General features: G+C 36.5%; 1 protein-coding gene across 3 annotated transcripts in view; it reads right to left on the bottom strand.

Annotated features, from left to right (window-relative positions):
- LOC143250619 (endosome/lysosome-associated apoptosis and autophagy regulator family member 2-like) overlaps positions 1-23,833 on the bottom strand; it is a 95,265-nt gene that overhangs the window by 19,708 nt on the left and 51,724 nt on the right. For all 3 annotated transcript variants that reach the window (XM_076501447.1, XM_076501448.1, XM_076501449.1), the window contains exons 13-17: positions 16,218-16,439; positions 15,122-15,251; positions 10,616-10,728; positions 3,000-3,076; positions 2,536-2,581 (exon numbers count right to left, since the gene is read on the bottom strand). In XM_076501447.1, the coding sequence (XP_076357562.1) occupies positions 2,536-2,581; positions 3,000-3,076; positions 10,616-10,728; positions 15,122-15,251; positions 16,218-16,439 (588 nt within the window). The remainder of the gene's footprint in view (positions 1-2,535; positions 2,582-2,999; positions 3,077-10,615; positions 10,729-15,121; positions 15,252-16,217; positions 16,440-23,833) is intronic.

Below are 23,833 nucleotides of genomic sequence, written 5' to 3'. Positions count from 1 at the left end.
GCAGTATTAATTCAAAATCACAACAACACAGTGTATAATGCAGTTAAGATTGTACAATTAACTACATACTTAATTTTCATTATTCATTAACATAAGCTTTATACAGCATTCCAGGAAGCTTCAATAGTTGCCACATCACTTTTATACAGCAGTTTTCAAAACAATAAGAAAGATATAAGTAGTAGAATTATTTTATGGAAAAATATTCAAATTTTTAAAAACATCCAAGTTACTGAAAGGAACTGATAATATCTACAGAAAAAAAACAGACCAAGTTAAAAATGGATCAACAGTTTAAATGTATAGTATCAAACAAAATTCCTAAAATACCAAAAAAAAGTCAGTAACTTGAACTACTTCACATAAGTATAAAGTGATAAAAAAAGACCAAGTTAAAAATGGATCAACAGTTTAAATGTATAGTATCAAACAAAATTCCTAAAATACCAAAAAAAGTCAGTAACATGAACTACTTCGCAGAAGTATAAAGTGATAAAAAAAGACCAAGTTAAAAATGGATCAACAGTTTAAATGTATAGTATCAAACAAAATTCCTAAAATACCAAAAAAAGTCAGTAACTTGAACTACTTCACAGAAGTATAAAGTGATAAAAAAAAGACAAAGTTAAAAATGGATCAACAGTTTAAATGTATAGTATCAAACAAAATTCCTAAAATACCAAAAAAAGTCAGTAACTTGAACTACTTCACATAAGTATAAAGTGATAAAAAAAACCTTGAGATTTGTAATATTACATGCATTTATTTATACTGTTAATGTACTTAATATCTGTTATTAATAGTAAAATTAACACTCTTGTAGGCAGATTTGACAAATACTGAAACCATGGAAAAACTTTCTAATGAATGTTTGGTGTTATGTTAGTTGCTTTACTAATTTGTGTTTATATGTTTTTTAACATCACACAACCAGGATTTAACTCACAACTATTACTTTTAGAGCTACTAAATTTTGGAATGTACTACATGAAGATTTACTGCAAGCCATAGAAGATACACTTCTTTAACTTAAGAAAAAAACTATAATAACAATATAATTTTTTTCTCTCTCGTATGTTTTAGATTAAATTAGAATATTTTCTAAAAATATACATAAAATGGGGAAAAAAATCAGAAGTGAGATTTAAACCCATAACTCAATTCTATAAAAGAAGAATTTTTACCCACGTGATCACAGTTTTAATTAAAAGATTACAGGGACACAACTTCATATATTGGGTTGAGGAATAATTCCTGAGCGTTTTTTCAAGTTAAAAAAATATATTCATAAATGAAACGCTTTCGCAAAATATTTCATGTCATTTGGTAAATAATTTTTTGCTCTAATAGATGGTGTATTTGATTTTCATATGTCTTTAATTTTTGCTTTCATTTTCAGCTCATTAAATGGAATATCATGTGGACAAAATCGAGCATTTTCGACACCATCTCCTTTTCGCATTTAATTTCTTGCAATTTCGTTTAAAACAATGCATACTATATACCTAGGTATTACATGAAATAAAGTATCATAATAAATGTTTTGGGTGTAATGTGTTCATGCATTGAAGTATTGTATAGTCTTGCATGTAATGCTTGAATGAAATTATTTAAAAACGCTCACGAATTATTCCTCAACTTAATACATACTATCCTATCCACAGGGCTGGCTACTTAGGTAATTCTTAAATACAGGCAAATATTTGGCCTGTCACCCCCTCTCCAAACCATATATAAATTTCATTTTATTTAGCTCTACATCAAGACAATCCTAACTATACCTTATTATTTTTATTAGTTTAACCTATTGTATTCAAAAAAAAAAAAAAGTTACAGCTTCTATATTTTTCTATTTTCTGCAAAAGAGGTGCCAGCTCTGTATCATTTCATGTGTATGCATTTCTCCAGGAAAGTAGTTATTTTTCCTACAATTCCTTCTTCCTGCCCTTCCCCTCATCCTAGTCAGCAGTTTTACCCCCCCACAATATATCTCTTCAGATAGCTGCTTAGATTGCCTACCCTTAGACCACTGCTGCCTATCAACTACAGTGCTTTTCTTTAATTTTTATCTCAGTCTTCAGTTTTTCATTAAAATAATAGCTTTCTCAAAATGAAAAATTCATAAATATGGGTGTATAAAAATATCCCAATTGCATTTCCACATCTACAGCTACAAAAATGAAGCTCCAATTCACAAGCTGAAGAGAGTTGACATAATCAAAACTGCAGTAAATAGCTGGTCTGAAAATATTTAGTTGCACACAGGGAGTCTAATGTTAAATTTTCATACAAATGTAATCAAATATTACACCTTATATTGGAAATACTTCTGTTAAACTTAATCAGAGAAATGCTGATATCTTTCAGAAGAAAGAATTCAAAATATTTCTGTTGTTTTTGTTGCTTTGACTCAAAATGGCTCCAGCTCCACATCTAAGTTATTTCAGGTGCCATTCACTCAGAAAATGTCAAATTCAAGCTCTGTGTAGCAATAAACACTACAAAATAAAGAAAAATATCTGAAACAAGACTTACTTTGAAGAGGAATAGTAGAAATGAATGTCTTTTTGATGGGCTTGGCCTAAAAGGAAATAAAGCGAGTTTGTCATTCCACAAACTGTATGTAACTTCTGATGTTTCTTCACAATGACATTTTTTTGACAAATTGTATATTATTTCATACTTAAATATAGCTGGCTTTTTACTTTGTAAGTTTACACAAAACTAATGGATAAAATATTTTATAACATGTCTCAAGAGACAAAACAAAGTGTCATTATGTGTTTTACATTACAAAGTACACATATGACGAGAATCATGAGGCAACTCTATTGGTATTGAAAACAATTCCACACTGATTATAAAACATACAACTTCTTGAAGGATAGCTGTTCTTGTGAAACAAAAAAGTACTATACATTTAATTCTAAACCCACATGACACTTGCAGCATTAGTTAACTCTAAATACCTCAACTATTAATCTAAAAAATATGCTTGCCTTCTACAAACTCCTCGACTATACTGATGTTGTTATAGACTGGTCTTGTTGTTATTCCAATTAAAGTATCTCCAAGGCTGTAGGTAGAAAATGCACTTATTATCAACAAATTTCATATTTAAGTGTTACCTATGCATACAGTGAGAAGAAAACTAACTTGAATAGTGTTGTCAATGCATACAATGACAAGTATATTTCACACTTTAGTGCTGTCAATGTATAAAATGATTAGCAAATTTCACACCTTAATGTTGCCAATGTATAAAATGTTTGGCACATTTCACACCTCAGTGTTACAACTGGATAAAAAAAAAATCAGGAAATTTAGACTAATACTGCCAATGCATGAAACAGAATATTTCACACTCAACATCACCAGATTGAATAAAAAGAAGGAACACTGGAATTAGAACAGCAAACATTTTATTTGAATGTTTTTCTTATCAGTGAATACTATAAAGTAGTTCTTGATGATATTGGCAAAATTCTGAATTACATGTCATTAAAAACATAAAATTACTAATGAAAATAAGATGTCCAAATAGTTTATTAAAATAGCCAAGTTTAACAAATGTTTTCACTATTACTGAACATTAGTTATTTCTTACAACAAAGTAATTTTTTTCTATATAATTCATCAAAATCAGAATTGTACAACAATAAGACTTCATAATGATAAAGAGATGAATTTTTACTTTTCTTTCCTTTATAAATGAATTTTAAAATTTTGGTCCTGTTGTACTTAAAATCCTATTGGAAATTAAATGTTGATTGCAATTCTACTTCCCTTACAACTATTTTAACTACTTTTTAATATATTCATACTCCAAAATATCACAAGAATGTTTGTTTTTCTTTAAAAAAATATCTTTCAGTAACTGAAAACACATTCTAACTCTACAATGTATATTTAATGTAAATAAAAAAACAAAACAATGCAATGAGTGATCACAAAATCCTAGTTACAAAAGCAGACGATGCCCATTTATTCAATCAAGGCATGGCAGAGACTGACAGCTATTATCCCATCTGCTCTGCCCATGCATTCCATGGGTTGTATAGTCAATCAGAAGCACATTTTTGAAGCAGAATATCACAGGGTTATTCACTTATGAGCAATCTTGTGAAACACCCCATCTTAAAGAGGAACAGAAGGAGTCATGGATAGAGCATGTGGATCAACATGATATGCAGTGCAGATTTGTGGAGAATAAAGTGTACCTGGTCAGGCACCAGCAGGGGCATAGATCCTGGGGGGATACACCCCTCTTCATTTTAGGTGGGGGGTATGGTGCATACAATCATCCCCCCCCTACAGTTTGGTCTGTTGAATTGTTTTATTGCATCACAGGCCTACAAATTATGTGTTTGTTCTTGTGATTCTCGTGTTCTTACAAATCAAATTACATAATTAGGCCTAGATGTAGGCTTTTTCAGTAGCCAAAATGTACATCTTTAATATAGGCGTGCTTCTAAGCTTTTCGATATAAGCAATAGTTCGTAAGTATCAGTCAGTAGGCCTAAGTATACATGCAAGGTTTGCAAGCACTATCACAGAATCTACCTACGTCTTGTACGTAGTGTAAGATGTAGTAAAATTTTCATCACAACAGATTGAACAGAGCATGAAATTCGAAAATATAACTCCCAAGCGTAAACTCCTGTGATCTAGATCTGGCAGGTCATTTGCAGCTTGTAGCTACATCAATCTTATGTTTATATTGTGCAGTTTCCCTATGCCATTTGTTCTTATGCAGGTCTAGCCGGTTTTACTGTCAAACGCATTACTCTCCTTACCTGCTGAAGCCACTGACCATAGTGTATGTTTAGTGTATAGTTATGTTAATGACAGGTTTGGGCCGCTTGGATCCAGATGCGCCCTACATTATCCCCCTCCGCTCCCTTTAGTCTGAGCCTCAATTTTACAACAGGGCTCATTAGACCTGTGTTTGTGGCCCTCATTAATCCAGGAAATTTCAGATTACCACTGCCCTCTAATAAAGTGCTGGTGCTTTATGGTAAAAGAACAATATATTCTGTTGTCATAGATAGTAAAAATATTGTATTTTATTGTATAATTAGAACACAAAAGGAGCAATTTCAATGGCCTGAAGTCTCTACTCGAATTGTATTGCTAGTTTTTGTTTAGGTATTTTTTATTTAATAGATGTATTTTTCGAGAAACGTGCAATTACTTGTGTTGTAACTAGCACACATTATTGTCCCAGCGATGCCCAGGCCGTCAGTCGGCTCAGTAGTCAATGTGAGGTTCGCACGTTCAACTTAAATACATTGTACAGTTCAATCCTACTTTCATTCTGTTCTACCTTCGTTCGATGTACGTTAGAGTTTTTCAATAAAGACTGTATTTTAGCATGTTGAGTCATCTGGGAAACAGATTCCAATTATGACAAGCAAGCGTCTAAAACTTTCCGATATTAGACAGTTCTGCAAGCCAGTTACTAGTACTACAAGTGACAATACAGATGCAGATAACCCAGCAACCTCAAGAAAAGGAATAGAAACTTGTGATACAGAAGAAATACCATGTTCTTCAGAGAACGAGTCTGAAAATGCTTATGCAACTATTGCACATCATGAACCACCAGATAGTTGTGAAACAAGTTTGTGCAGTAATGAAACATCTGACACTCCACAGATACAGTGTGGAAAGCCATATCATCCAGGCGCGCACAACTAATACCACGACAGAAAGCAAAATCTCAAAATATCAACTTCCAGGGCAAGCGGTTTGATGAGTTCCCATGGCTGCACTTTAACAATCAGACTCAAAACGTCATATACTTTCATTGTGTCAAGGCGGAAAATAGAGGCCTTTTTACAGGGAAATTGGAGAGGCTAGTGGAGTATACCTTCATATCCACCAGTTTTTGCAACTGGAAAAAGGCAAATCAGAAATTCAACGAACACCAATCCTCCTCTCAGCATAGATTCACTTGATGTAACTCCAGTGACTGTCCAGCTACATGATGGAAAAAAGAAGCAGCAGGAAGAATGCAAAAGAAGTCTGGCCAAAATATTCAGAAGTTTACATTTCTTACTGCATCAATGTTTAACATTACGTGGACATACTAATACGAAGGGGAACATCCTGCAATTAATGAAGCTCCTGGAAGAGGAATATCCTGAGTTGATGGCCTACTTGTCAAAGAAAACCACATTCACATTACCCCAGGCTCAGAATGAAATAATGGAGATGTTTAGCCATCAAATACTGAGGAACATAGCACATGAAGTGCAGTAAAGTAAAATCTTTGCATTAATGGTTGATGGCACTCAAGATGTTACAGGTGCCGAACAGGAAGCAATATGTGTACGATACGTAGATGAGAACCATGACGTGCATGAGACATTTCTTGGTTTTTTACAGTGTTTCCAATACAATTGGTGAAACAATATCCTCAACTATACTTGATGTACTGACTAGACTCAATTTACCACTGTCAGGATTAAGAGCACAAACTTCTGATGGAGCCGCTAACATGAGTGGTGCGTACAGTGGATGCCAGGCAAAAATAAAAGAGAAGCAACTGTCAGCTTTGTTTTTTCACTGCGGAGCACACAAGGCTAATTTAATAATGCAACATGCAGTTGAAGCTTGTGAATGTGTTCGAGATTCTATCCAGTGGGTACATGAACTTGGTGTCTTGCTTCAGAGGTCAGGCAAATACAAGACAATATTTCAAAATATTGTATCGTCAGACAGCCACAATGGTCCAGTTAAATGCATCTGCCCACTGTGTCCAACACGCTGGATGTGCCGCCTATCTGCAATTACATGTGCTAATGATCACTACAGTGACATTGTTGATTCATTGTCTGAATTAGCAAATGAAAAATTAGATCTAGCAGTGAAAGCACGAGGTCTGCTGGACAGATTTGAAAAAGGAAAGACAGTTTTAGGATTGTTGATGGCTCAGCATCCATTAGGTGCATTAGAGGAACTAAACCATGCATTCCAAGCAAAATCAGCAACAGTATCTGGCATGATTGAAGCATCTGCAATGACAGTTGAGCAATTGCAGGTATTGTGAACAGAGGAAAATTACAACAAGATATTTGATGAAGCTGAGAAAAAGGTAACTTCCATATATCTGGTGCCTATTGAACTACCACGCATTCGCAGACCCACCAGAAGGATCACAAGTGATGGCTCAGAACACCATTCTGCAACAGTTAGAGATTACTACAGAAGCCAATATTTTGAATTTGTGGACACAGTCATAGAACATGTAACCACTAGATTCAATGCAGACAACGACTTGAAGCAATATCTGGCACTTGAGAACGTGATCATATCTGGCAAGATTGACAACTCGGTTATAAACTTCTATCCAAAAATCTTTGCACAACGACTCAAGTTTCAGTTGCCCATGTTCAAAGAAACAACAAAAGCAGTATCTCTGCAAGGTGCGAAGGATGCTTACTGTATAATGCATGAAACAAGCCAGCAGATGTTTAGTGAAGTGTTTCTTCTCATGAAAATTTTGCTTGTATGTCCAGTATCCAGCTGCGAATGTGAACGCAGCTTTTCTTCATTAAGACGGTTGAAGACATGGTTAAGGTCAACTATGTCTCAGTGCCGCCTCAACCATGTGGCAGTTTGTCACACTCACATAGATGAGGTCGACAAGATAAATATAGAAGAGCTTATGAAAGAATTCATAAACAGATCACTACAAAGGAGGTCTACGTTTGGGAACATGTAGACTAGAGGACTAAATGAACCTTACTTCAATGAAAAGTATGAATAATTATGTGCTACATTGTATTGATGTGCAATTTTTAAGAGTTCACAAAGACATTTTAATTATTTTTATCAAACAACATGAACAGTTTTTCAGTAGATATGAACTTATCAAGGGTTATTACTAATTTTATTAATATTTGAAAACGTAATTCATGCAATGAAAGTTATTAGTAACCTTGTCAAGTATAATGGCCATCTTTTATACTGTGCAGTGTGCAGGAATAAATTCATGTGGCAGTTAATTTGTGACACATTTGTGTTTATTCTTTTAACATTTTGAAAACTGTTCACAACACCTCACTTATACAAACGTATATGGAAACCTTGAAGTATCGTGGCAACAAGATTACTCTGTGACTGCATGTTTACGGCTTTCAGGTTCAAGTAATCAGAGATTACCAATTTGTAAATTGAACAGTCCACATAAGTGGTTGCAAAAATCATCCCCCCTATCGGGTGTAAAACATCTACGTCCCTGGGCATCACTCACCACAGAGCAGGAGAATAACTCAAAGCAAGGACTCCTGCAAAAAAAAAAAGCATTAATAAAGACTTACCTAGTGTCAGAAAGTATGAAATAAGCCACAGGTGGTAGATGATGCAGAAACCATGACATAATGGGAGACGAACAATACTGGGGAGGTCCACATGTCCAACTTCAAAATCTCCTCCAAAAACCAATCAAGACACGAAACACAGGAAAAGGTTAGATGGTGAATTTGATGGAAGATAACACAGAATAACATATGTTGGGAAGGGAGACAAAAAAAGAACAAGCCAACTGGATTAAATAATGAATCCAAATGGTATGAGTAAAGGGAAAAATTTCCTGTGAGGAAATGGGTTGCCAGAGAATAAAGAGATGGGAATCCCTGAAGGAAGCCATATGGCAATATTACAATGAAGGGCAAACACTGGTCATAAAAGTCTATCTGGATCAAGACGAGTACAGAGATGAGAAATAGAAGAAAGGGAAATGGGAGAAAAGGAGGAGTTACTTTCACAAGCTGCTGAGGTCTTGGGAAGGAAGGAATGATCCAGATAAAGGGGAAAGTATGATGAGTGGTACAGTGTGTGAGTGGTGTCGATAGTGAATATATCCAACTGAGAATGTTCACAGGCCAAGAGGAGAAGAACACAAGGTAATTGGCTTGAACAGAGGCAAAGTAAAGGAATACAGTACAACATTAATATCCTAACCTGGAAGTACTGTACATCTAGGCAGCCAGCATATCTGGAAAGAATGGATCAAAAGGGTAAGGAAAGAGGAAAGAAAGACCCTGTGGTACTGAGAAAAATGGAAGGTATGAGATAAGGCTTCCTGATACCTGGATATTGAGTAGACTAAACTTGGAGACACCAGCAACTGTGGATGTGAAGCCAGATCCACCAAGCCAAGGCACAGGTGTGTTAAACATTCTACTTCTGTTGATATACAGAAAAAAAGAAATCATATGTGCAGGGCCAGAGCCAAACATGGGACAACATGGAAGTGAGGAGGATGGTCACATGCCCAGAAAACCTCTCATAGTTCTTGTGAAGTTCTTCTGGCAAGAGATGGATTGAGGAAAGGTACTGCAACAGAGTTGTCATGGTGTGACAGATATGAGAATACTTAGCACCTGTTAGATGAATGTAAGAGTCATGATCTGTCCCCCTTAACAGGCAGAACCAAATGCAACAGTTGTTGATCTAGATAAGGACAGTCTCCCCTATGATGAGAGAGAAAAGACTGATCCTACACCCAAAGGGGATGAGGCATACTAATGTTGCTACTCAACTGGGAAATAAAATGCTCAGTGTCAACCCAATTATCAGAAAATGGGGGGACTAACTAAGATTTGGAGGCAAGATCATGTAAAAGGGAAGGATTTTGGTCATAATAAGAAAAATAGCCAAAACATCACATGGGCTGAACATAATCCTCACACAGTGTGTGGGGAGGCACAGCGAGCTCCAGTTGGGAATAAAAAATAATAATCCATGAGAGCATGGTCAGGATCAAAAGACTCTGGAGGAAGAGAGGCAAATGGAGAAAATAAAGATTGTCTCATATAATGCTCAACCTCTCTGTGAATAAATACCAATAAATCCACCAACAGGTTGCTCATACTTGTGATCTGAAGTATGTAGTCATGTGAATGAGATGGAATAAAAATGGTAACATAACTTCAGAATTCACGCTTACCATACAACAAAGAAGTAAACATTTTGCAGCAAAACAGTAGTAAATAGATGCTTTCAAAATGAAAGTGAAAATTTCTTGAAAAGAAATGAAAGTTAAAGCATTTTTTTGCAGAGCTGGAACTAAAGAAAAATGCCTGAATTCAAGAAGTGATGGTTTAGCAATGTTGCATACAGGGAGTCACAAGCATCATGTGATGATGGTGCCCTCCTGTTGGTTGAGAGCTGATGTATGGTGATTTGCATGAAAGATATATTGGAATCTTTGACTTCAATAGGAGGGTGCAGAAGGCTTGTAGCATGCATTTTATATTAAAAAAAAAGTTCAAACATATAGAGGGCACTACAAAATGGAAAAACTAATATTTTGAGCTGTTGGAAGTACCTACCAGAAAATGTAGTTCACCAACTCCCTCCCTTGGCTGTGCTACAGATTAAGAATTGTGATTAAACTCTGAAACCAAGCAAGCTCAAAAGCAATAAAAAAAAAAGAGGAAATTTTAAGTGCAAATTTACTATAATTATTACATCTAAAAAAATAATATTCAAGATTCAAGTTAGTTAATGATGCTAATTCTAAAAGACTTTTGAATATGGAACCAAAATAAAATGGTTGATACTCAAAAGATTATTATAAAATTAACCATTCAAACATTTTTACCTAACAGATTGAGTAGCAAGAGTTGATGATCCTCCCTCTGATGAGGGCACAAATGTAGACCGGCATATCATAGACCGTATCTCTTCTTCCTTTTGTATCTCTCCAACAGTCTCCTAGTACACAAACAGAAATAGATTTCAGTTTTCAGCACCTAAATCAACAGCCTTCCAATAAATACTACACGTTGAAATAGAGTTATTTCAAGAAAATAATGTTAAACATTTGAACAAAATTAAAGAATTATTATTACAGGATAGAAAATAATATCCCTAAATGTTCTTAGACTCAGTAATTTTTCCAAAATAATCAAGTTAACAGTATCCTTCATAATGTTTTAAATATCATGAATGGATTCAAACATTACAGTAGGTTATGTTATATTAATATGATTTTGAATATCCTAATTAGTTATTCACTTATCGAGCACTATCAGATACAAAGATGTGATGGAACAGAAAGCACCAGAACTACATCTTGACATTGTTCCGCATTTTGTAAGTACTGGGATGCCTCCATGGCCCATCACCCCAGCAGCATGAAAGTGGAAAGGACTTCCATACTCCACTGGAAGAAAACATGGTGGAGAATCTAGAGGAACATCAACACAAGAAACAATGCAATAAGTGACCAAAAAACCCTATTTTGAAAAGCAGACCTCTCCTGATTTATTCTGTCTAAAAAATGGCACTGATGGACAGCTATCCCTTCCTGCTTTACCCATGAAATGAATGGGTTAGTATGGTCCAAAATGGGCATACTAATGAAGCAAATATATTACAAGGAAAAATCTATAAGTGATATTGTGGAACATGCCATCTTAACAGTATGCAGTTAGTGGCCATGGAAATTATAAGTGTCAAGTCATCATGGCCTTACAGTATGCATTTGACCAGTTGAAGTATACCTGTACAGGTAACACTCCACAAATAGCGGAATCTGTAAAGATAAAAGGTATATATACACACAAAAAAAATTAATATTACATTTACACCAAACTCTGAAGAGCTGCAATAGATGGAAGACAATAAACTGACAAGGAAGAAATTTCTCTCTGATAGTCATAGTGAGAGGTGAATGTATGTGGTGTAACCCACATGTCTGACTGAAGGGCAGGAAAGGTAAAAACTTTGTGGTACCCAAAAATATTACAATTGTGGGATAAGGCAACTGAATAATCTGTGATCAAGGAGACAAAAGTCCCCTGATAAAACAGTCCACCAGCTGTGGAGGGAAGCATCCATGAAGATATGCAAATCTGAAAAGGGGGAGAAAGCAGAACACCTACCAATGCATGGGCCTTGTCCAACCATCAATGTAGATCATCAACAAGGAATGAAGGAAAGGAAACAGGAGCATCCAAGTCAGGGTTGTGCAGAGTCCACTGAAGAAACCTCATGTGCACTTGACTGAAGGAGATAAGGGTTTCCATAGAGAATGACATACCCAAAGCAACAGCACCTCATGAGCAGTAAAAGCATGGAGATCTCAAAGATACATTGAATAGAATCAAAGTGGAAAAAGTTGGTCACGACTGAAATTAACCAACCAACATGAAGTGCCTCCAAAAGAAGTAGATGAATGTGATGGTCAGACTCATTTTGGAAGAAGCTAACATAAGCCAGTCATCAGTGTAATGGTGTAAGCATAATTTCTGAGTAAGCATACATCAAGCAAGAGCCTTGAGTATTCAAAAACAAACATATGGAACCCAAGCAAGGTTGAAGAGTAGGATGTAAAATTGATACACAGAAGACAGTACTTTAACGCACGAGGTAAAGGAATATGTAGATGAGCGATCAAGACATCTATATTGGTCATCCATACACATGGAGATAAAGTCAACCTGAGGGTGAGAAAACATTCCATAATATAGAAATGCAGAACCAAAATCTGATAGAGGTGGAGCAGGTCAATCACAGGTCTCCAGTCCCTGGTTTTCTTAGGTACCACAAACTGGAATAAAAACCTGGAGAAAGATGAGGTACAAATGCAATGACTTTCTGGAAGTAAAGCTTTTATACCTCCTTTACATAGACATTGACTGGTAGTAAGATCCCAAAGCGATGGAAAGGATATAAGTACCTGAGAGAACAGAGGGAAAAGGAAGTGGATGATAAGTCCCTTGAATAATACTTGAATACTTGAATAACCAAAAGATCTGTGGTGAATACACACCACAAGGAAAAAAAAAATTGGTCAAGCAAACCCTCAATGGACCAGAATCCACAGAGTAGTCATTGGCACCTTTGCTAGCATGTCCATCTTCATCGAATAATGCAACAAACAGAGGAACCCAAACAGAAGGAAGAGAATTATAAGAAATCAAGGAAATTGACCAAACAAAACACACATAAAGAATCATTCCTAAAACAGCTATATTAGGTCTAGTTGATTCTGCAGTCTTGGCATAGGAAGACACAGCAAAATCATGTGGAAGGAAAAGGCTATTAAATTCCTCCTAGTCCCAAAATGTTTTGCATGGTCAGGAAGAAAATGGACAACATCTGAAGAAGAAAGTTGATTCTTAAAATAATCAATCTCTTGTTGAATGAGAACCAATAATTCTACAGTCAACTCCCCCCCCCCTGCATAAGTGTGCAGGTAGATGGTATTACCTCCAAAAGAGGTAACATGGACTTACAGACCATTAAAGATGGATAACCAAACATAACAGAGTTAAGATAAATAAATGAAAAACTAAAAAAGTTATCCTTTTTTTTTCTGTATTGATTGAATTGTTTTGTAATTTATTCCAAAGTGGAATTGTTACTCTCATTTTTTTCCAATGTTGTCATGACATTTTTCAATGTGCTATTCACACGTTTATTTTTTAAACTTGTGAATATCACAGTGAAAAATGTCATGACAAGAGTACTGGCAAATGAAAAGTGACAGTTTGGGAGAATTGAACAGAGGGAGTCACATGCATCAGGAGGGTGTGCTGCACTCCTATTGATAAGGGGCTGTAGTATGATTATTTCCATGCAAGATGAAGTTGTAACACAGTGATTGTGGGGTATATGGGAGTTCTAGGCTTGTGGCAGTAGGAAAATAAAATTTCACACATAGAACAGCACTGAACGAGAATAGTTATATTTGTGAGAGGAGATAATGTACCATGCTGAAATTTCTTTCTTTAAACTGTTTAATAGCTCACACAGGAAGCTTATATTTATTTATAACATAAGTTTGGTTTGTTTTGAAATTTGCACAAAGCTACTCAAGGGCTATCTGTGCTAACCATCCCTAATTTAGCAGTGTCAGACTAGAGGGAAGGCAGCTAGTCATAATTACCCACCATCAACTCTTGGGCTACTCTTTTACCAACGAATAGTTGGATTGACTGTCACATTATAATGCCCCCACAGCTGAAAGGGTGAGCATGTTTAGTGTGGCAAGGATTCGAACCCCTGACCCTCAGCTAATAAGGTTGAGTGCCTTAACCACCTGGCCATGCCAAGTCATCATAAGCATAAATAGTGGTGACAGACTAATATAGGACATGTAGTTTTCCCTTGAGTTATAAGACATTAAATCCAAAAATTTTGATATTTCTTTGATTCTGTAAAATCATATCAGAAATGTGACAAAATTTTATAACATTGACTTAAGTATTCCTCCATCAAGAACAAACAAAATACATTGTGGTTTTATGAATTTACCAATTCTTCAAGAGTAATTTGTCACTCTTGATATTAGTAATAATAATAACATAATTCTACACAAACTAAAAATACTCATTTTCAGAAGCTTGAAAGCTTGTCACTGGTAAGAAGTAAATATTATTGTTTTGAATTTTAATAACAAGTTGCTCCCTATCAATATATAAAATCAGAAAATGAATCATTGATACAGTTATCAATGAAGATAGCAGCAGCATATGCTACTCTGTAATTTTCCTTTCCTGGCAACAAAAACAAAAATCTTGGCAAATAATGTTCTTGCATGAAATTATGTTTGAAAACTGACAGCATATAATGCAGATAGCTCAGTATTATTCTACATATGACATGTTAAGAAGACAAGGAAAAAAAACATTAAAAATACTTGGAGTAAATGAACAGGGAAAGAATATTCTAATCATTAGTGGCCAAATAAAAAAAGCTAGTGTTAATTTATATAAAATAGTTTTTGGTTATAAACTTGTTGAATCAACATTTCAACCTATAATTATGTGATCATTTTATAGTCTTCAAACATTTAATATAGCAATTTTATTAAATTAATTATTAAGTTTAATGTATATACTTCACAGATTAAAAATCAAAATAAAATTTTCCATCAAAAATTATTTCTAATACTTTTTCAGGAATAAATCTTTATCTATCAAATTCATTACCATTATTGCAATTAAACAAAAGATCTTAAGAACTCTAAAACAATGGTTTATTACAAAATACATTTTATAAAAAAAATTGCAGAAAACGAAAAGTAAAAAACATACTCCAAAGAAATGTTTTAAACTAACATATTATGTTAAGAGCATATAGTTTATAGTAGACTTACATGATAAGAAACATTATTCTTACACACTGCCTTTGGCTTGCCATCATGACCACAAAGACTTATGTTGAATACATGAAAATACTGGGTTCCACTTGCTGTGAACAGTGGAGTTCCACGAATTTCATTAAACCTTTAAAAATATTACAGGCACATCATTAAACCCTATAACGAAATGAGAACAGTTACTGGTATGTTTCATGCTTATCACATCGCATAAAAGCAGAAAGGTGACTAATATTATTGTAGTTTTAGCATACTGCAATCAAGATTGTTCAAAGTTCACTTTATATTGCACTTAAACTTCCAACTGCTCTAAAAGTTAAATAGAATAATGGTGTTTTTAAAACTTGCCAGATTTACTTGCAAATGTATTATTTAAAATTTCATATGAAGCAATATTCCCTTGTTTTTAAATAAGAATTAACATACTTGAGCCATACATTATACTTTAAACTTACTATTCATAGATCGAATGTATTAAACTACTAAGAGGTTAAGGACACAGAATACACCAGTTAAAATTCACAACAATCAACACAAAAGCTTGTGAATACAAATGCATTCTCAAGATGGCTGGCCTGGGTATTAAAACTTCAATTAAAATAAAGTACCAAACAATGTTTCAACCTTCTTAGGTCATCTTCATGTTAACAAAGAAAGGTTGCAAACTTTCTTTGCTAACTTGAAGATGACATGAGAAAATCAAAATGTTGTTTGGTACTTTATTTTAGTAAAAGTTTTAATACCCAGACCAGCCATCTTGAAAATGCATTTTTACTTCAAGTGGATTTCTCGTTATCATGAATTGTGAGTGCAAAGCTTAACTGTTATAGCACTTTACTGCTACCAGCCTTTCTTTAGAATGCAGCAAACTATGTCTGCCAGAGTTAAGACATAATTATAATTAGTAAAATGAAACTCATCACAGTAGTTTACCCTATTTTTTTGGTGTCTTAATATGAAGTAGCTATGCCCATGATATGCCAAAGTATCAAGATTATCTCCAAGTATATTAACACATAAATCACAGTTTCTAAATTTATCCTAGAATATTCATATTTGGTGGGAAAAACAATAAAAAATTAACATATCTTACTCAGGTAAAACAGAAAAATCAAACTCTTGCCCATCAGCAAGGAAAATATGACAATCACTATAGCAGCTCTCTGAATTTTCTGACTGAAGTCCAGGACCACAATGTTTACAGGACTTTATTCCATATGGTAATGGTTCTGATACATAAGTATTTGGGGGACATGGGGAGCATTCTAATGTGTCCTTACTACTGATGTAATGTCCTGGTGGGCATGGAATACACCTATAAAAATAAAGAAATTCTGCAACATACTACACTTCATGTATGCAATATTATATTTTGATAAATACAAAACATCACCACACAGGATCTATCAATTTATTTCTTCTGTCTTGCACTTCGCTCAATGTCCTTTGTACCAAAAAATGATGGTCAACAATCATGACATATAACTCTGAACGCCTTTGATGCAATGTAGAACACACAACAACTTACCCATAATTTTCTTTTTCTCAGACAGCACAGGACACAGAAGAGAGAAAAATAAATTGTCAATACTGTTACTACCATTATTTTTAATACAAGATGTGAATGAAAATGCAATCCTCATTCCTATTCTTTGTGTGGTTGACTTGGAATACAGAAGTGTGAATGTAGTAGTAATGCTTTTTCATATTTTATTTCTGTCAGGCATGAAATACAGTAAAATGACTGCAATTATAGCTATTGGTCTTGTTCTTATTGTCCTAAAAATACAGCTTGCAACAGTGACTCAAGAATCTCTTTCCTGGCTGACAAGAAATACAGTAGTATGGTTCCCATTATATTTATGTTTTACAGTGAATGTAATAGAATTCTTGTTCCTCCCTCCCTCCCTTTAGTAAGTCTTGATCCTTTTATCTTTCTGAAATGGATGAAATCTATCAGTGTGATTATAATAATGTTTTCTCTTATTTTCATTTCGTGGGCCTGGAACACAGTAGTACAGCTGTACATTTAGTACAAACTGAATATCAGTTATCTCTTTTTTTTTCCTCTTTGAAATCTAAGGTACATGTGCTTTGCAAATTTAAATAATACTATATTACATACAAATGAACAAATGGAACAAACTTACAGGAGAAAGGTTTGTCAAAATAAATTATTTATCTATATACAGATAAACAAGTAAATATGTTTAGAAATCTCTTTGTGTGAAAACACTGTTTCAGTAGGTTAACCTAGTTTTATTAGGTGGAAAGTTTGAATAGTACCATACAACAGTTCAAACTGTTAATTGTTATAAAACTAGTAATTATATGTATTATATCATTACACAGCAGGTAAGTATAGAAAACACAAATTAGACTAAAGTTATAGTTTTCCTATGGTGAAAATGTATTTTCGATAGGTACTTACCTCCCTTCACATAAATAGCTATACTCATTCAGTTCTGTCCTCTCTATGCAAAAACATTTTTTTATGCATACTGCAAGCCTTTTTCTCCCCCCCATTGGAATTGACTGATTTCAATTTGTGTCTCATACAAATCATCATGTGTCAACCCATCCACCAGTAAAAGTACAACATACTCTCATGACACATGTGATTCTCTTTATTCAATTCTACTGAACCATCACTCTGAGTTTTGGCAGAAGCTGAAATTACCAGTTTTCAATGAGTAGTAAGGGTGCAAAATATGAGAGAAGGTTGGTTGGTTCATTTCGTGTTTTATGGCACAAAGCAGCTGGGCTACCTGCGCCAAACGTCTGGTAAAAAGGTAAAAAGAAATTAAATGTAGTAAAATACATAAAAGGAAATGAAGGTAAAACAAAACAGCATTGAAAAACAGAAAAAGTATAAAACCAATGTTGACACCTAGTCTACAATGTTAAGAGAGAAAGCAGAGTAAGAGAAGTTGTAAAGGACTTTTTCTAGCATAATGGTAATGATCATAACCCACCAGGAAGACTAACAGGTAAGTACAAGAACCACCGTCAGTCACCTGAAGTTGGCCTTTCCAGTCCTGGTTCCGGGTTATGTGTCATAACAGCCATTATAAAAAGGTAAAGTAATAAAAGTTTTAAAAGACATGTAGCAAAATCGTAATAATAATTAGCCAAATGTCCAGTAAAAAGGTAAAAGTAAAGTAAATGAAGTAAAATACACAAAAGGAAATGAATGTAAAAACAAAACAGCAATTAAAAACATAAAATGGCATAAAACCAATGTTGATATCCAATCTACAAAGTTGTAAAGGACTTCCTGTAGCATAATGGTAATGATCATAACCTGCCAGGAAGACTAACAGGTAAGTACAAGAACCACCATCAGTCACCTGAAGTTGGTTTTTCCAGTTCTGGTTCTGGGTTATGTATCATTATGGCCAGTACCAAAATGTAAAGAAATAAAAGTATTAAAAGACATGCAGCAAAATTGTAATAACAACTTGCCAGGGCGACTAACGGGTAGGTCAAACTGATAGTTCAAACAGCAGCGTTAGTCACCTGAAGTCGGCCTTTCCAGTCCTGGTGTCGAGTTATTTAATGTTCTGGCCATTTTCCAATTTCAAATTGAACTAGAGAGATTGAAACACTTAAAAGGGAACCACAATTAAAAAGGTGTAATGAATAAATATCAAACACTTAAATGAAATCAAAAAGATTAATGGCCATTAAAAAACTAAAAATTTTATCAAGGTGGACAGTGTCACCGTCACCAATAACACTGTCCAATGTTACAAACAAACCTTGGGACAAAACATGTTTAAAATAATGCCATCGTTGAGAGTCGTAACGATGACAATAAAGTAAAGTGTGGCTTACAGTGATTTGAGTGTTACACAAACTACACACTGGTGCAACAGTTCCAGATAAAAGAAAACAATGTGTTAAAAAACTGTGACCAATGTGTAGTCTAGTTAGAACAACTTCCTCCTTTCGAACCTTACGGAAGCTAGACGGCCAAAGTCCAATATAGGGTTTTAAATGGAAAAGCTTGTTCTTGCGTTGCTCACTCCAAGTGGACTGCCAGCTGGCACAGAGCCGAGCCTTGAATACAGGACCACAGTCCATGTATGGAATAGGCACAGTGGTGATAGTGCCAGAGTAGACAGATTTAGCTGCCATGTCTGCAAGCTCATTCCCGCAAATACCAACGTGGCCTGGTATCCAGAAAAAACTGGATAGAAGTAGCAGTTAATGAGAAATGGGCCAGTCAGCTTTGAATATTGGTGAGAACAGGGTGTGAACCAATGTGAAGTGATTCCAGGGCCAGTAGAGAACTAAGTGAGTCACTATAAATAGTGCAGTTGGAGTACTGCTTAGCTTCAATATGATCTAGGGCAAGAGATATGGCATACAGTTCAGGAGTGAACACAGTAGGGTGGTATCGACCACGGCCAGTCTCTCTCAAAAGTACAGGAAAATGATCACTGCCTAGTGGATTATTGTCAACACTCCATGAAAAATGGGAGAATAATGAAGGGGAGGAAATTGAGAGATCAATAGCAGTAAAGGGTCCAGCATCTTTGAGGCCGAGGGTCTGGCAGAGCCATAGACCATTGATCCATAGTCGAGTTTCAATCAAATAAGAGCACGATACATCTTTGACATAAAACATCGATTTGCTCCCCAACTAGTGGTAGAGAGAACATGGAGGATGTTCAGTGCTCTTGTGCATTTGACCCATAGCTGTTTAAGTGTAGAATAAAGGTCAGCTTATGGTCAAAGATAAGCCCCAAGAACTTGGTCTCAGGGACCACTGGCAGCAAAACTTCACCGATATGGAGTTCAAGATCAGGGTGAATACCTCATTGGTGGCAAAAGTGCATGCAAACGGTTTTAGAGAGAGAGAAATTAAAGCCGTTCACTGTGGTCTACTTCAGTACACAATTGAGGGCAGTTTGTAGTTGCCGCTCAATATATCTCATGTACGATGACTGACACGAGATGTGAAAGTTGTCAACATAGAGCCCGTTTGCAACCGTAAGAGGGAGTTGTTCAGTGATGGCATTTATCTTTACACTGAAAAGTGTGACACTCAGAACACAGGGACCCCAAGTTCCTGTAAATAAGAACGGGAAAGTATCGAACCCACACAAACTTGGAATCTCTTGTCCATTAAAAATATTTTAATAAACACGGGTAAATGGCCACGCAACCCATATATATGGGTCATAAGCCTTCTCAATGTCAAAGAATATTGATACAAGATGTTGTCGTTTGGAATGGCTTCTCTGATTGACGTTTCAAGTCAAATTAGGTGGTCTGTGGTGGAGTGCTGTGATCGGAACCCACACTGGGTGGGCGAGAGGAAATTGTTTGATTCGAGGAACCAAACAAGACGAGCATTAACCATCCTCTCTAAAATCTTATAGAGACAGCTCATCAAAGCAATTGGATGGTAGTTTGAAGGAATCTTGGGATCTTTCCCAGGCTTAGAGAAAGGTAAGATAATAGCCTGGTTCCAGGCATTAGGAAAAACATCCTCCTGCCAGATCTGATTAAAAACAATTAGAAGAATATCAAGAGCAGAAGAGAGATAGCGCAGCATGTCATAGTGTACATGATCAGGTCCAACAGATGTACTGCCAGACTGATAAAGGGCCATTTTCAGTTCCACCAGTGTTAAAGAGATGATTATAGTCATAGAGACAGTCAGTTTGAAAAGAAAGAGGTGAATGCTCTGCCTGAGTCTTGATGGCTAAGAAGGTGGAGGAACAAGCAGAAGTGCTAGATACCCAGCAAAAGCTTTCACCTATAGTATCGGTGATGCTCCAGATATCAGCTACCTCTTGGCCATCAGAGAGTAAGATTGAGAGGGGGACAGTATTGTAGTGCCCACATACCTTTCGAATCCTGTCCCATATGACCTTGGAACTGGTGGTAGAAGATATGCTAGTTATGAACTTAATCCAAGATTCCTTCTGGCTTTGATGTCTTACCCACCTAGCATGTACACGGGCCCATTGGAAAGCGAAGCGGTTCGAAAGTGTGGAATATCTACGGAAAGTATCCCAGACCTGTTTTTGAGCATTCTGTGCCATGTGGTACGCAGGATTCCACCATGGACGAGGATATCGTGAAAAACGTGTCGAGGTTTTAGGAATACACTGAGCAGCTGCTTGTATAATACAGTCAGTTACCGCTGCCACACAGTCGTCTATTGATGGCTGACTCATGATGGCAGGATCAAGTTCTGTGAGAGCAGTGAACGTGGACCAGTCTGCCTGATCCAGCTTCCACCGGGGCATGCGGGTAGGGTGGCACTGACCACGGCCAGTCTCTCTCAAAAGTATAGGAAAATTATCACTGCCTAGTGGATTATTGTCAACACTCCATGAAAAATGGGAGAATAATGAAGGAGAGGAAATCGAGAGATCAATAGCAGTAAAGGACTGACTAGGTGCATGAAAATAAGTGGAAGAACCAGTATTCAAAAGAGAAAGAATGTGATCAGAGAGCATATGCTCTACAGAGCGACCCCTCCTATCAATAACAGCACTTCCCCAGAGGGGATGATGCCCATTAAAGACCCCCAGGATTAAAAATGGAGATGGCAACTGTTCAACGAGAGCATCAAGGTCTGATTGAGCATATGTTTCTCCAGGGCACAGGTAGAGAGAACAAAGAGCGATGGTATGACCGAAGGAAACACGGGTAGCTACGGCCTCCAAGGGTGTGTTGAATGACAAAGACAGGGTGGGCACATGCTGATCAACCAACAGTGCCACCCCTCCATGTACTCGTCCATCAAACAGCCTGTCATTTCTGTACAGAGAAAGGTGACTGTAACGGCAGGTTTCAGAAATGTTTCTTGTAAGGAAAGACATACAGGATGGTAGGAAGCAATCAGTGTTTTGATATCATCCAGATTAGAATGTAAACCTCGACAGTTCCATTGTATCAAGGTGGCCATTTTTAATGATGGGTAGGCGAAGTAGCTGGAGATCCCTTCTGTTTAAGACCACGTCTTTTTTCCTTACTGACCTTATTCGGATGAGGTCAATCGACCTCCATGGATCCTACCCTGGGTTGATTGGGCAGGTCTTTGCTGTTGAAAAGGGATTCCAGTGACTGAGGATGCGAACGAATGATTGCTTTGCATCTTGGGGTGGGAGAAAAAGATGTATCTGAAGAAATGCCTATATTTGAAACCAAAGGATGTGGATCTTGGGATTTGTTGGAATGTATGAGAGGAACAGAGATGAGTGCAGAAGTTGATTCATCAACCTTTTTAACCATGGAGGGCAAAAGACTTTTCATATGTTTTGAAAACGATTCTCTTGGAGGCACAGAGAGATCTGTCTGCACTCCCACTGTAGTCGTAAAACGGAGTACAGCAGGATACGCCCGAGATGAAGTGGTGGACAGCACTTTCCTAGCCTCAGGATAACTAATGTTATGACTCGTTTTCAAACGCTGCACCTCTTTTTCCTCCAACCATTTTGGGCAAGAACAAAAGTAGGAAGGGCGAGAACCATTGTAGTTGACACAATGTGGGACTTTGTCACACTCATAGGCATAGTGGTCCTTGCCACCACAACAAGCACATCAGGGAACCACGACATGACGTCTTTGAGTGGCCGAACCTCTGACACTGGAAACATCGAAGAGAGTTTGGAATGTATGGCCGTACCCTGCAATTTAGATAACCTGCCTTGATGGTGGCAGGTGCTCGTGGTGATGTAAATGTAAAAACGAGGTTATTTGTTGGCAGTGTAACTCTGTCTTTGTAAGTGGAGATGTGCCTCATTGCAGAAACTCCTTGAGTAAAGAAACCAGTGAGAATCTTTGACTTGGGGACGTTTTTCAAATCCCTCTCAACAATAACTCCTCGTGATGAATTCAAGGTAGCATGAGGTTACCGGTACCTTGAATAGGTACATCCTCAATTGCCCTTGAATTCAAGAGGAGTACACTGTGTTGGGATGTGGATGTTTCAACCAATATGTCTCCAGATCGAAGCTTCTTTACTGACTTTGGAGAGCCAGCAAGTCCCTCTAGTCCCTCTTGAATAAGAAAGGGGGACATTTGCCCTAAAGGTTTTTCTGAAAGAAAATGTAATATAAGAAAATGAGGTACGTGTGTTACAGATGTTGAAGATTACTGCTCAGAGTCTTCAAGACGTGGTCATTTACCTATTGACTGTTTTTTCACTATTTTATTTAAATTTTTCACAGAAGGATCCATAGGAAAAAAGGAAAACTTCGGTACCCACTGACCCCACCCACCATGGAGCCCTACGAGGGGATGCACTACAATGTCATTCAAGGACATTGCAGCAACGCCAGGGTTTCGTGAGCACTATACCCAAACACCAGCATAAGACACAATGTCCACAACACTTGTTCAGAACTTCCAACACTGGTACTTGGTTGACTCTAGCCCAAGTGGACCAGCCGACTGACCCAAGGGGGGCCACCCAAAGGCTGCCCGTCTACAGGAATTCAAGGCCAAAGTGGTGTGTTAGGGTTGGACTCCTCAACCACCAGGATCCTCTCCTCCCCTTCAAGGGTCGCCATGCACGGCAAACATGTGGGTGGATGTTTAGATCCCAGAGGAGGTAACCAGAAAGAACAGAACATTCCCTGGGAGGTCCCCTCACCACGTACAGGAATCCACACATAGGGGATGGGAGAAGGTAAGTACCTATTATAAATATATTTTCAGTATTGAAAATTATAACTTCAGATA

This window comes from Tachypleus tridentatus, chromosome 5 (assembly GCF_004210375.1).
Source record: "Tachypleus tridentatus isolate NWPU-2018 chromosome 5, ASM421037v1, whole genome shotgun sequence".
In the NCBI taxonomy this organism is placed as follows: Eukaryota; Metazoa; Arthropoda; class Merostomata; order Xiphosura; family Limulidae; genus Tachypleus; species Tachypleus tridentatus.
This window is presented reverse-complemented; position numbering and strand designations above follow the sequence as displayed.